Source organism: Amphibalanus amphitrite, unplaced genomic scaffold (genome assembly GCF_019059575.1).
Source record: "Amphibalanus amphitrite isolate SeventyFive unplaced genomic scaffold, NRLGWU_Aamphi_draft 002210F_arrow, whole genome shotgun sequence".
NCBI classification, from domain to species: Eukaryota; Metazoa; Arthropoda; class Thecostraca; order Balanomorpha; family Balanidae; genus Amphibalanus; species Amphibalanus amphitrite.
The window spans coordinates 41,172-55,517 of NW_024883700.1; the positions used below are offsets into that span (position 1 = coordinate 41,172).

General features: G+C 51.9%; 2 protein-coding genes across 2 annotated transcripts in view; both read left to right on the top strand.

Annotated features, from left to right (window-relative positions):
* Positions 1-7,200, top strand: part of LOC122376596 (dual specificity testis-specific protein kinase 2-like) — a 28,785-nt gene extending 21,585 nt beyond the window's left edge. Inside the window, exons 5-8 of the mRNA XM_043356486.1 lie at positions 1,486-1,571; positions 2,256-2,511; positions 4,385-4,508; positions 5,222-7,200. Coding sequence (XP_043212421.1) covers positions 1,486-1,571; positions 2,256-2,511; positions 4,385-4,508; positions 5,222-6,213 — 1,458 coding nt within the window. The 3' untranslated portion in view covers positions 6,214-7,200. The remainder of the gene's footprint in view (positions 1-1,485; positions 1,572-2,255; positions 2,512-4,384; positions 4,509-5,221) is intronic.
* Positions 7,201-11,408: 4,208 nt separating this feature from the next.
* Positions 11,409-12,729, top strand: LOC122376597 (protein N-terminal glutamine amidohydrolase-like; the record flags this gene model as incomplete). The annotated part of the gene is made up of 3 exons (XM_043356487.1): positions 11,409-11,529; positions 11,872-11,972; positions 12,479-12,729. Coding segments are annotated over exons 2-3 (334 nt in total), but the record flags the coding sequence as incomplete, so codon positions are not given.
* Positions 12,730-14,346: the final 1,617 nt, after the last annotated feature.

Sequence of the window (14,346 nt, forward strand, 5' to 3'; positions counted from 1 at the left end):
CTGACTGCGCTGAGGTGGTGTGAGGCCTGAGGAGGATTACGACGGCGGAGATTGCCCCGATCAATGGAAGATGGCGGGATAAGGGATGGAAGTAATATGGAGAGAGGCGTTAGCTTTCTCACCGACAGATGGGGAGATGATTGGAGAATGCTGATATGGGTTTCACCATTCTGCGTTAGCTGGTGTCCAGAATACGACAGCTGTGGAAGAGCAAGGATGAATAACTGCAAAACACATTCCAACGTCTTGGCTATCGTCCTTTCTGTGATATGCGTCCAGTCAACGTACCATGTCGCCGTCGTCATGAGGATAATGTCCTGGGTATCGCACTTCGCGTCCTAGCCTGCGCCACTATCTATCGGCCGGCCGCGTCAGTGCACGTGCGTGGGTGTTGCCCAATGCGGCGGACAATGAGAGCGGGCGCCGGTCGCTCACCTCGCTCTGACCGTGCCACTCGAAAGGAGGAGGCTCGCGTGCGGCGCCCATTGTGTCTGATGCGGCCAATGCGGCGCTGGGCGCGTGCCGTTATTGTCGCACTGCTCCGTGACGGAGACGAGCAGCGGCGCAGCCCGCGGTGAGGATGGCCTGGCGGATGGAGAGAGGAGACATAGACGGAGACTGGGGCGGGCTAGGTGCTATGAAGGGTGTGATGGATCGGTGAACGCCGACCGACAGCCGGCGAACGAAAATGGCGCCGACGGCTGGCGCCAAAATAGCTCTCGGGCCGCTCAAAATAGCCAGCGGTATACGGATTCCGCTGATGTTAAGTAAATTTTGACACAGCTGTTATTTACGATCTCGTTGATGGTTCTGAATTTAGGTCACAATTATTTTAGGCATGCCGCCTGCATATTCGCTCCGCCTGACCGGCCGGCTCGGCCAGTATCCGGTTCGGTCCTGTTCTAATCACGAGGTGCGGCCACTTCGGTCGGATTACACGGCTGTCCAGCCATAAACGTCGCCTCCGTACACCGACCGGCGCGCCCGGTCGGAACGGAGTGCGCTGGCGCCCGCAGTTAGCCTGGATGACCGGCATTAGCACTGATCCGGCGCCGCGCCCACCGCCCGCAGCGCTGGCCGCTTATCGTCCCATCAGCCGTCAGATACTGTCCCATCAGCCGTCCCGGACTGTCCCGTTGGCCATCTCGCTGTCCCATCAGTCCTCCCACATTGTCCCACCACATGTTAATCCAGAAGTTCCCACCCAGTAACGAACCATACAGTCCCACCGGCCGACCCACTATGTCTACCTGCCATCGTCACACGGTCCCAACAGTTGTGACTGGAAGACCGTGTTCACTCTATTCAGGACGTGCGCTGTTTACAGTCCGTGAAAAGTTGGTCATTCCCACCCACTCCTCCTTTTCATTTGTCCTGAGTGCTTCTAAGTCTTACCAGTGTGTACAACTACTTTCATGTTGGTCTTTGAATGGTTGGCTAATTGTTCTTCGGCCGTGACCGGGTACCCGTCTCGCCTTGTTTCAGAACGTGCTGGTACGGCGGAACGACGACCTGACGCTGACTGCCGTGGTGGGCGACTTTGGCTTGGCCGCGCGCATCCCCGACCCACGGTAAGGGAGCCCCGCCGTCCCACAGCACAGCATAGTTAGAGCATAATCTTAATCAGACCCGCCGCCAACAGGCGTGGTTTTGAATACGGACCGAGCCATATGTAAAGTGCCGGTAGTTCACCAGCTGTGAGCAGTTTTCTGAGCGAATTACATCCAGTTCTGGTTGTGAAATGAAAATAGGGCTGAGTATAGCGGCGGCCAATTTAATTAAAACACATATGTTGCGCTCCAAATGACTCCTATCGGCGGAGTTCACGATAATCTAGCTCCTCATAAATTGTACCGGCCATGACACCTAACATATCGGGCGCATTTCATCAGCGCATATCTCACCCGTCACGCAGCGTACCATCGAGCCGGCGAACCCGGAGCCGAGTTTGGTCCGCTCTCTTCGGGCCGCCCTCCTCCCTCCCTTAGAGTATAGAGTCAGTGAAACCAGCGCCGAGTTTTGTTCGTTCCCTGACCAGCCTGTCTCGGCCCCTGCTCTCCTCTCCCTCACAGCGCCCCGAGACTGGCTTCCTTTCTGTCCAGCCGTCCTCTCCCCCCACAGTTTATCGAACCGTCTGCCTGGTATCTATGTGGTACGAGTATGGCCCTCATTCTGACTACCCTCTACTCTTTCCGCAGCGTACCGAGCCGTCTGGGCACGGCATCTAATCTCACTCCCTTCTGACCACCCCACAGCGTACCGAGCCGTCTCAGCACGGTTGGCTCGTTCTGGTGGATGGCGCCCGAGTGTATCTCCAACCTGCCGTACGACCAGCGAGCGGACGTGTTCAGCTTCGGCGTCATCCTGCTGGAGATGGTGGGACGCGTCTCGGCCGACCCGGACGTCCTGCTGCGCACACCCTCGTTCGGGGTCGACTACGTGGCGTTCGCGTCTCTGTGTCCACCCGACTGCGACCTGGAGCTGCTGCTGCTCGCCTTTACCTGCTGCCTGGTCAGTGGAGACACATGTACTCTGATGTCTGATGTGAACAGTTGTCTGTGTCTGCCTGGTCAGTGGAGGGGTATACGAGCTGTCTGTATCTGCCTGGTCAGTGGAGGGAGATGCAATGTGTCTGTGTCTGGCTAGTCACTGAAAGGTTATGTCCTGTCCAATCGGCGTGCCTCGCTGTGCCTGCAAGCATAATATTTATGCGCTGTCTGGTCAGCGGGAGAAATATGTGTGTATTCTTTCTGTCTCTGTATGTGCGCCTGCCAGCATATTCACCTGTTGTATGATCCGTAGAGGCTGGTGTGCTGTTTCGTATCTGGCGAGTCAGTGTAGGGCGATGTGCAGTATGCCAGTCTCTGTACGTTTGTCGATCGGCGTGCGAGCTGTCTGCTACGCCTGTCCGTCTGTCAACCTGTCTATGCTCATTGTGCAATCTATCTGCCTTTGTATGTTTGTAGTTGTATGTCGGTCTGTCTGTCCGCCCGCCTGTTTGTGTCTGTATGTCTCAGTGGATGACAATGTGAAGGATTTCATTATTTATTGGACGCCACAGCATCTGCACCTAATGCCCTTCGCTTCTATTTATATCCGATAAAGCTGGTGCCTAGCCTTGTCCTCATAAGCCTCAGTGAAGATAATACGGCGTGCCCTGAGCATGGCAATAATGTTCTTATGACAAATACCGCCCAGTGTCTCTATGGTGCCCACTTCAGATAAAAAAATACGGCGCAGTTTCTCTGCCTGAACACAAGGCCCACGCTCTCCCGTTCAAGTGACAGCTCGTGACCGTTGTAACTAGTCAACAGCCTTGCATCTCTCATCTCTCTTCGACAATGAAGTTTCAGATAGTCTGCTGCACTCAGCGAGTAGTTTATATCAGCCAGAGCACTATCTGGATGGCTGGATTAGTCGTCTCAGGCCCAGTGACTCACCCCTCTCGTCTCAGTGTGTTAGTCAGAGGGAGGGCTTGTTGTTGCCTTGCCAGGCGTCTTTCGGCGCCCGCTGGCGCCCCAGCCCGGCGCCCCAACCCGGCGCCCCAGCCCGGCGCCCCAGCTCGGCGCCCCCGCCCGGCGCCCCGCCCGGCGCCCCCGCCTGGCGCCTCTGCCAGCGAGCGGCTCACACTGTTTGGTCTGTGAGGAAAATAAGCGGGAATCGCGGTGATAGGAAGGCGGATCGCGGCTGTGCAGCGGGTTGATGCTGGTCCAAGGCAAACAAGCCGGCCGGGGCGGCGGCCGGGGGCCCTCCGGGAAGTAGACGTCACTGGTGTGATAGGTACAGACCAACGCGCGATAGTCAGGCGCAGGCGGGGTGTCGGCTACACGGGGGGGGGGGAGGTGACTGACCGATCAGCGGGGTGGGGTAGGCTCGTGTTACAGAGCAATGTGGGACGGTCCCCGGGTTTTATGACATGCATCATAGCGTCATGCTAAGTCACGCATAGATAGTGATCGTGACAAAATCAGTTATGATTGGGGGGTATTGGTAATGATTTCGTGATTGGTCAGTATTATGGCGATTTTACAGTCTTATTTATGGATCCAGCAAGAAAAGTGGTCCAGTTTCCTCATTGCACTTATGATTGTTATGGATCACGTTTTATTGAATGGGTGTGCCAAGGAAGTCACGAAGGACAGCAATTAAATCCAATAATGGTTTTACTTGTAGATAACGAAGCATGTCTTTCGGTTCCTCGCCATGCCTCACCTACATTCCCTTTGTCCGTTCTGCGTGCCCCCACGATCGCCTCGTCTGGACCTGTCTCTGTACACCTGTGTAATTCCCTGACCCACTGTGACGCAGCTGTGCGGCGCGACCCCCTGTGTCCGTGTGGTGTGTCCGCCGTCTGCTGACTGTGTCTGCCCCTCTCTGTCCACAGCACGCCGCCAGCAGCCGGCCGTCCTTTGCCGAGCTGGTGCGGAGGCTGGAGGTGCTACTGGCGATACTGAGACCCCAGGCGGACGCAGCACGCCGGCCCATCCCCGCAGCCGCACCCACTACCCGTACGTTCTCAAATGGTTTCACACTGTCACCTATCGTAGAGAGGATTAGGCACTACGAGAGTTTGAGTTGGGATTTTCTGCAGTACTGTGTGCTGACATTGTTGGATCTCGGAGTCGGAGTAGTCGGTAAATGCTGAATGATCCTGCAGATCTCGGTGTCATGCTCCGCGAAGTGTTTGTTCGATGCTCAGAGCGCTCACTCACGGTTATCTAACGAGTGGGACGATACGTGAGACGACCCTGGGTCGTGTTTTTGCACTCTGATGATCACTGTGACACTCAGAAAACGCTGACCTATCGTTTCTTATACCTATCGCTCATCGATAAGCTCATTAAGGTGCTGGTTCTTTCTCCTTGTCTTTTTATGCGATTTTGAACGAGCATATCACGCATCACGGAACAACAAACGTTGGCCAATCCCCGAATGGGTAGCGTTAATTTCTGGCCAGAAATATTTACAATGATTTTCGGCATTACCTGACGGTGCAGTCTTCTTTGTTGTTGCTTTTGTAACCGCAGCTCGAAGAATATCAAGCCTCGTGTGCTATCGTGATCTTGAGCATTGAGCAACCCACTATTGCTTTATTACCCCTGAACCCACTAGCTCACCACGCCATAAGTGTCGTTTTGCACCACCCTCATGTGCCACGGGTCCATGAACCACTAGTTCCCCGTGTCCCCGCTGACGGCTGGTGGCGCTGCTGTCTCCGCAGACTGGCGCTGCTCGCGGGAGGACCGGCTGGCTCACCAGCTGCTGAGCGAGGCCTGCTCTCCGAGTGACAAGGCGCGCCTCCACCGGCGGCCGTGGCGGCGCCAGGAGACCCTGCGGCGCCGGCCGGCCACCGGTCCGCTGGCCGTCGCCCGGAAGATGGCGGCACGCGACCCCGCCTACCGGCCCGGCGACACCACCAGTCCGTTCGCCACGCTGCAGCGTTACCGGCAGAGCCGCCGCGCGCCGCCGCCCGTCTGCGCCGACATCTACAGCTCGTGTCTGGAGCTGGCGTGGCCCGGTGGCGCGGCGGCGGCCCCGGAGCCGGTCCTGGCGCCCCGCGTCGGCTGCCACAGCCTGCCGGCCAGTCCGGTGTGCGGCCGCCGGGCCGACTGCGACCGGCCGCCGCCCGCCCTCACCCTCACCGAGGCGCCGGCGCTGCGCCGACTGGCCTCCTGCGAGTCGGGCTTCTACAGCAGCGTCGGCGAGGGCGAGCGGGCGTCAGTGTCCGACCTGTCTCCGGCCTCGCTGCGGTCGGCCTGTAGCCACGACGACGCCTCGCTGGCCACGCTGGCCTCCTCCGTGTACACGGGCTCCTCGGACGACGTCAGCAGTCTGGGCTGCGACTCCGAGGGCCGCCCGGAGCGCTCCAGCGAGCGCTCCGCCACCGACTTCCGCCGCATCCTGGCCTACTTCGAGCGCAGCGGCGCCAGCGGCCGGACGCTGCGGCTGAGTTTGGGCTGCCGGCAGCGGACCGCCGATCGGCTGAGCCTGGAGCGGGCCCGGCTGCGGCTGCAGCGTGCCGAGCGCGCCCTGGTGCCCGACCGGCTGGTGGCCGACTGCCGGCGCCTCTTCGACAGCAGCGCCGAGGACCCCGCGCCGGCCGCAGGACAGAGGGCCAGGCCGCTGCCGCGCGTCCCCGTCTCCGAGGGGATCGTGCGCGACAAGCGGACGGTTTTTGAGAAGAGCACGGGCGCGCCGCGGGCGCCCGTGTGAGCCGGCCGGGGCGAGGTGGTGTGGTACTGGTGACTCCCGTTTGGTCTGTGATGGTACGAGTGAGTACAAACGGCGCCGGGAAACCGTCAGTCCGGCGGTGTGTGCTCTGCAAGTTACCAATGGTGAGCTTTTTGGTCGCCCAAGACAGGAATGTGACTTAATTAATCGTATTGTAAGTTGTGCACGATAACCCGAGCTTACTTATCGTGTGAGACTATTGTGGCCATGATAGACGTCCGTCCCTTGTTATTTATCTCCGGGTTTGGCGCTGTTCATCAGTGAGGTGTCAGTTCTTCCTGCCAGTGTCGTGCTGTTAGTGCTTGTAACCTTTGTCTGACCCACTATCAGCTAGTCTAATGTCGGCAGTAGCCTTGAGACCGGCCTCGATGGCCTCTGAAAGGCCGTCGTGGTGAAGGGGGCGACACCTATAGGAACGTTTGGCCGGCCAGCAGCGCCATCTGTTCCGAGTAGTGAGCCAGTTTCGCGTTGGCAAGGCTGTCTGTTCCGCGGTAATCGTTATTTGAACGGACAGAGTAAGTAGATGGGCTTTCATGTGACTTAGTGCTCAACGAACGCGGGGTTTGCGCCCCCCCCTTCAGGTGCCTCGATTGACGACCTATCGGAGCGGGTGTTCGGTCCGATCGCAGGTCCGGATAATATCAGTACTTATAAGTGCTCGGTCCCCATGCCAAAGCTGCGATTAATATTGTGTGAGAGTTGTGTGAGTGATGTCCTCGAGCATAAGAGATGCTTGTTTTGATCTTCCTGACAGAATGCGAGTATGTTAACCGATTGAGTCACCCAAGAGTGTAAACGTGGCTAATATGTAGTTACCATGTTGTGATAGAAGCAAATGAACTACATGAAATAGAAGATGGGATATTATTTTTGCGTGGTCAGTTGTTGATGACTCGATTTATAAAGACTGTGTTGATGGTGGTTTTGTGTTTACTTTGAAGATGCATCGTAAATACACGTGAAAACTTCGCTATGGTTTTAAGGGATTTTAAGGACGGCTCAGCTATAGGGATGATCTGCCGCAGTTATTTAATTCGTTCTATTTCGATTGTATCTGACCGAATGCCACACATACCTGGCACTTGCCGAAGATACATGAACAAAGAAAACAAGCATTTTAAACAGATGACAACACAAAACACTACAAAATTCATTAGTGACGCTAAATTGTTTGCTTACGGAAGTGCGGTAAAGACCGGGGTGATTGTGCGAAATGGTAGTTTGGTCGTTATCCTGTTTACGATGCTTGGCGCTAAGGCACCACACAAGCGTTCTGGAAAGGACGTTACATCATACTATGGACATGAGCCAAGGTTTACAACCTCAATGCGCTATATTAATTTCACTGACCCTCTATTCCTTTGCATTAAGTATACTTGGCCTATAGAATAGTAACCAACTGTGAGACTGGCAGACGAGCGGAAGGAACCAACAAAGTGTATAAGTTTCATTTATTTACCAACAGACCACAAGCGACATAAATATAATCTGATGAATAAACGTGCAAGTAGTTAATAAACACGGGCCTGTTGCTAACGAGCATGTCCTCAAATGATAACGCTAACAGTTCGAAATCCGGGCTTATTGTATACCGTTTCTCGGTTGTTACTGAATGCATCGTCAACACCTGTAAACATGAACACCATTCTCACTTTTTCTTCGGCGGCAGTGAAGTTTCCACGCTTGAGGCCTGAGGGGCAGTGTGGACGTGGATATCGGGCCGAGGTCAGATCCTTCTGCCGTTCATCTCCGCGCCACCTCTCGATACCTATGCGAGTATGCGGCGGTCGCCGATGAGGGGACGGGCCGTGTCGATGCGCCGTGTCACTGACCGCTCTCATCAGGTGACGGACCGTCGTCGCCAGAGGCGGCGGCGGCGGCGGCGGCGCGCGAGCGGCCGGTGCGTCGACATGTTTTTATTGACGCCACGACAAAAACGCGACCGGCACAAAACACGGCCGACGCGGCGCACAGACAAAACGGCGCAGCTGACGGCGCGCGGCGGCGGCGGCGCAGTATGTTCATCTACTGACAGGTCAGGTCTGGTTGCAGTCGGACCGGGCCCGAGGAAAAGTAGGTCTCGGTGTGACGGACAAAAGACACGGCCGTCAGCGGTGAGCCGCGCCGGATGACCTCGATTGCCAACGGCCCAGTTGCAATCGGTGACTGCGTTGCACGGAGCAAACAAAAACAACAGAAATGGTTTATGAGCATCGAAAGAATATGACCGATAAAATAAGTTCTGGAAATCAAGCTACTGATGCTCGAAGTTATCCAGGTAACTATAAATAGCAACTAACGAAAATCACTGAAGCAGTGATGAATCAAATCAGAGAAGCACCTACAAGCGCACCAGATGATAATCTTTCCTAATGAGCATGCGGACGTGATGGCTCGCTATAAGAAAGCAATCGATGATAGAAACACACGGCATCTCGTATTATTGATGCGAGCGAGTGGGCTTCTGAGACCGAGCAAATCGAAACGGAACAAACAGAAGTAGGCATACGGAGTCGCACCACGGCTGTTACACGGTAGGCTTCGACAATACTGAGGATATTTACTGGCAAATGGCAATGTCATCATTCTTCTTTCTGGAGACCTATGGCAGACGTAAGATACCGGTAATAACCCCATCGATCTTATGGACCGTGCGAGCGAGGGAGAGGGTGCCTGAGAGGGCGAGAAAGAGGGAGTAAGAAGAGAGACACTAGACAGATGCAAGTCTAGCAGGAAGGTATGTTTTTGTAAGGGTTGGGGGTTGGGGGTGAAGAGGATAACTGTACCCACCTCAAGACATGGCTACCGGTCGGCCGGTCGGTGTCCGCCCGCGGTCACCGGCCGGTGACCTGCAGAGATCGGTCGGAGCGGTAGGAGCTGTCCCTAGCCCGGGGCACTGACCGGGCGGGCCGCCAGAGAGCAGGAACGGGACGGCCGCAGACCGGCCTTGACCCCCCGCGGGTGTGTGTGTCGCGGCGATGCGTTGTGAATTGCAAGTGTTCGGTGCCGTATAATTGCTTTAGATTCATGTTATTTATCAATCCTTCATCATATTCATTTGTCTAATTTCTGTCTGCATAAAGGACTGAAATCATCCCAGTTGTATAACAATAATACCTATATCGTTAAATGTCGATCAGACGTTTATTTAAACGTCTGCGTAAGTGTCCGTTGTAAACGTCTATTGAACCGATTGAACCGTATATGACGTATGTTGAACCGTCTATTGAACCTCTATTGAAGAGGCTATTAAACGGGCTATTGAACATGTATTGAACCGTCTATTTTGACCGTCTACTAACGTCTATTAACTGGCGATTAACATGCCTATAGAAACGGTCAATTAAATCACCTATTGAACCGCCTATAAGAGGTCTATTATAACGTTTATTAGAACGCTTATAAGAGCGTTTTGAGGACGTCCATAAGAACGCCTATAGAAACGTCCATAAGAACATTTATTAGACGTTTATTAAACGTTATTAAAACGTTTATTAAAACGTTATTAAAACGTTTATTAAAACGTTTATTAAAACGTTTATTAAACGTTTATTAAAACGTTTATTAAAACGTTTATTAAAACGTTTATAAAACGTTTATTAAAACGTTTATTAAAACGTTTATTAAACGTTTATTGAAACGTTTATTGAAACGTTTATTGAAACGTTATTAAAACGTTTATTGAAACGTTTGGTAGGAGGTTATTAGAACGCTTATTTCGACGCTTATTAATGAGTGTACTGTCACATCAATGAAAGCTTGATTAGCCATAATGACTATCAAAAATATTCAAACGTCCTGCTTAGGCGTTGAGCCTGTTTATGCGCTAGTACGAAACATTTTTTAAACGTCTGTTTAAAAGGACCCTCCCACCTTCAAAAAAGTTTAATGATTGGCATGAAAGTGATTGTCGCTGGTTCAGAAAGAGCAAAAACGAATCTACCATTTCATCGAAAAATATTCACCGTTTCAAGATTTAGACTTTTACTTTTGTTTACTTTTTGGGATCTCCGCTGTTCCTAGCGACTTTATTTGAAAGGCGGCATTTGTTTGCGCGCAAAGCAGCATATACCACCGCGTGCTACAAAACGTTTTAGTCAAACATTTAACGGACGTTCGAAAGCCTGATGACGTCATCAGATTCCCGTAATGGTTAAGAGATAGGGACCACGCTGGTCCCACCCTGCAAGTAGGGAAGAAATTTCTTGAACCCATGAAGCTGCGGGGGTTGCGACCAGGATAAATGGTGGTTTCTGAGCCTGGCCGCAAACTTGGCTATCTCAACTCAAAACTATGTTAAGGTGGGAGGTTCCCTTTAAGCACTTATCAAACATCTTAAACGTCTATTGAAAGTTATCGAAACACTTCTATCAAAGCACGATACAAAGTAAATCGATAGTCTTGTATACTCATTACGTCAGGTAAATGCGTAACCGTTCATTGCGCTACAATGCCAATGCGTCTTCCGTTACAACTTTTTCCGTTTCACTGCTTCCCTTTTACTGTAACTTTGTTTTGCCGTCCGGGGTGTGTAATAAGTTGAATCCCCAGACACTGCTTAGGTAGTGACTAGCAAATAACAATAACAGATTGAGATTATCGGTTTCTCCTCCAAGAGTTTATCCGAAGTCCGAACAACCCCTCTCTTATGCGATATCACCGGCCTACTGTCATGCAAGGTTGGCGGTTCACCCCGCTTGCTACAGGGAACGGCACTCGTTCCAGCCCTCGTCCCAGAGAGGACCACACCGCGCCCTACCCTCGTTCTGTCCGCTGTCCTGTCACTTCCCGTCCGTGTCCCAGCCCGCCGGTCTCCGCGCTCCATCCCGCTGCTCCCATGTCTCATCCCGTTGGCCCCTCATTCCAGTCCGCCGTCCCAAGATTCGCCGGGCCCCGTCCCAGCCTCCCGTTCCAGCTGCTTGGTGACTTGCTGAAGACATCAAAAGTCAAAACCACATTCGGCGCCCACCGAGACAGGTCATTCCTTGATAGGATTAGTTGAAGGATCGCTGTCTCGGTATATCTAGTTGGGTTGGCCCGCTATCTCAACCGTTTGGTGTGGGAAAGGCATTTTAGAGAATTACGGAAAAAATACCTTCAAGAAATAACTTCATATGGCAGCACTCTCATTGATTGTGCTGCCACCTGTATGTTGTCTTCCGGGCTCATTTACAACACGAACAGCGGTGGTGGAGGTTGTGTTGGGTTCGTGCTTGCTTTTGAGGAATTGTGCGGGTTCTGTGCCTGTGTTTGGTGTCTCATAGTCAGTTACCTAATTCGAGGAGTGAACTATCAGAGGTAACGTATTCCAGAGTGAGAAACGCAATTTGAATTAGAGGAATGTTTGAATGGGTCAGGTTCAGTTTTAGTTTCCTGAATTCAGAAATTCCCTGAGTATCTTTTTTCTGTTGATCAATGTAAGGACGGTAAGGACTTTTGTACCGATCATCATTTGAAAAATGTCTTCAATTCTTAACCCTTAAGCTGACTCACAATTTGAGTTAAGAGATACCACAGTTTGAGTTCCATTCACATTTTGTTTTTTTCATGTTTTTACATTAAATGTTTTCTTGAATATTTGTGTGTTTCAGGAAGATGATAACTCTAATTAACTAATGCACATTGTTTTATGATTTTCAGACATCTCAACTTCACGCAATGGCAATGGAGAGTCCGGAGCGGCAGAAGATCAAAGCAATTCTTCCTCCTGCAAAGGAATGCACACACACCTTACACTATTGGTAAGATTGCAATCAGGCACCCATGTCCTTCCATGTTTCAATGCCAATTATTGGATGAGCATTTTATTTTGAAGTTAACTGTAAGTCATACTTGACGTTAGCTTCAAGCTTGGTGACATTAGGTATATGACAGAACCTTTAAGCTTGTGACTATTCTGGATGCTTGCAAAAAAGTACTATACTAATTTGGTGTGAGTATCAGCCATACTGTATTTGTATTTCCAGATTGAAACTCTGGGCATGTTTTTACTCCCCCAAATGAATGATTGCCAGCCTTGTCTCTGGGCCTCTGAGGTGTCTACTAATTATCTGTAAGGTTCATCACAAGCATATTTAATCATGGTGATGTTTCGTAATTTCCTACTTTTAATCAACTGTGCCATGGGCAGACCATGGTGTCTGATGTGTATGAACTACGACACAATTAGATTTAACACGCCGGACACCGTCGGTGACAGGCACACACCAACCTCTGACCCCCCACCCCTTTCCTGTTTCCCGCACAGTGAGGAGAACGTGTGGCTGCTGTGCCAACACGTGCAGGACAAGTACCCGCAGGAGCTGCCCTACTGCTACGCGGTGTTCATCTCCAACCAGAACCAGACGGTGCCGCTGTGGAGGCAGCGCGCCGGACGCACAGAGGACCGCGTCGTCATCTGGGTAGGTCACGACGATAACATCACGGGACGGGTCGCCACGGGTCGTCATCGGGGGAGGTCACGAGACTACACCGACAGCATCACGGGTCGCCACCTGGGTAGGTCGCTGCCGGTAGCGACAGCACCACGGGTCGGGCCGTCTTTTGTCGTAATTGAGAGAGGTTTTGGTGAATTTTTGGAAACTGCTGAACACCGTATGCATACTACTGTTCGCCTCCTTGCTTAGGCCGCAGCAATACACATTCCTAATAGGTATCTGGGATATTATCTGTGTAGGTGTTGGTGGCCACCGAACACCACAGTTAGGGTCGCGGCCGTTTGGGTAGGTCATGGCCGTTCGTCCAGACGATCCATTATACAAACGGAGGAGGAAAACGGAGGGGAATGAGGATTTGTGAATAGAAAACGGTACTCATTGATTTACAAATTCGCGGATGTCTGGTATCTTGGTGGGATGCTATTTATGTTGATTTCCCAGAACCGCTGAGAACAGGCTCACCAAGCTCTTGTTCCCGGTTTTTTAGGGTCTAGTAGGGCCGGTGGTTATCGCTTATACACTACCACGGTTGACAGTGGCACCGAATGGTGTCCGTTTTATTCAAAATTCGGCCATGGACTTTGCCTTCGTTCTGAGCCAGCATAAAAAATTCGCAGAGAATTGAGAAGATTTTGCTCATTTTCTGTCCTTGTTCCTGTCGCCCCGGTTTTGTGATCAGTGAGACCCTCTCTAATCATCGCCAGGTAATATTTTCCGCCAGGTTCTGGCATATTTTCTTTGTTTATTTTGCTATTTTGTATCATCATCATCATCATCATCATTTATTCTTATGTCCATCCATGGTAAATGGCTTTTCGGGACAAGTGTCAAAGTACATACAAAGATAAAATACACATACGAAAGCTAAAAGTAACACTAAAATGCACAACACCCATACGGAAGCACAAAGTATATGTTTGAAGACACATTAGTGACACATTCATATCAGTCGCGTTCCCTCAGCCAGTCTCTCGCTCTTTTGCGACACAGCGCTGCTGAGCGAGCCCCTGTCACACCGGCAGGGGCGCGATTCCATTGGGCGGGCGCGCGGGAAAAGAAAAACTTCCGCGCATGTTCACTGTTTACCCTGGGAATCTGCAGGCGCACCAGCCACAGCGGCTCTGGTGTCCCGGGTGGAGACATCGGATCGGTGCACAATGCCCTGGGTTACGTTGGACGGCGCTTGAGGGTGATAAAGCAAATAATGCACCTGTGCAACATCACGCTCAGTGATCATTGAGTCAATGGATGGCCAGTTCAGGTCTGCCATCAGTGGTGATACATGGGCAGACCGTCTGGTGCCCTTCACCACCTGCGCACAGTGGTTGATAACCTTTTGTAAACGGTGGCGCTGGATCTTGGTACACCCGGCCCACACCGTGGAACAATACGAAATGTGTGGAAAGATCAGCGTTTCTACTATCATTTTTTTCACCATCTCGGGCAATTTGCCGGTCATTTTTGAGAGACCACCGAGTGTGGCATAGCAGCGCCGCACCACGCTTGAGACGTGAGCTTCGAATGTGAGTCCTCCGTCTACTGTCATCCCCAACACTTTGACTGTTGGAGAAGGTTTGATAGTTGCATTGCCAAAACGAACAGATAATTGAGACGGAGATCGTCTTCTGGTAGATTTGATAAGAGTTATATCAGTTTTGTTGGGATTGATTTTCAAACA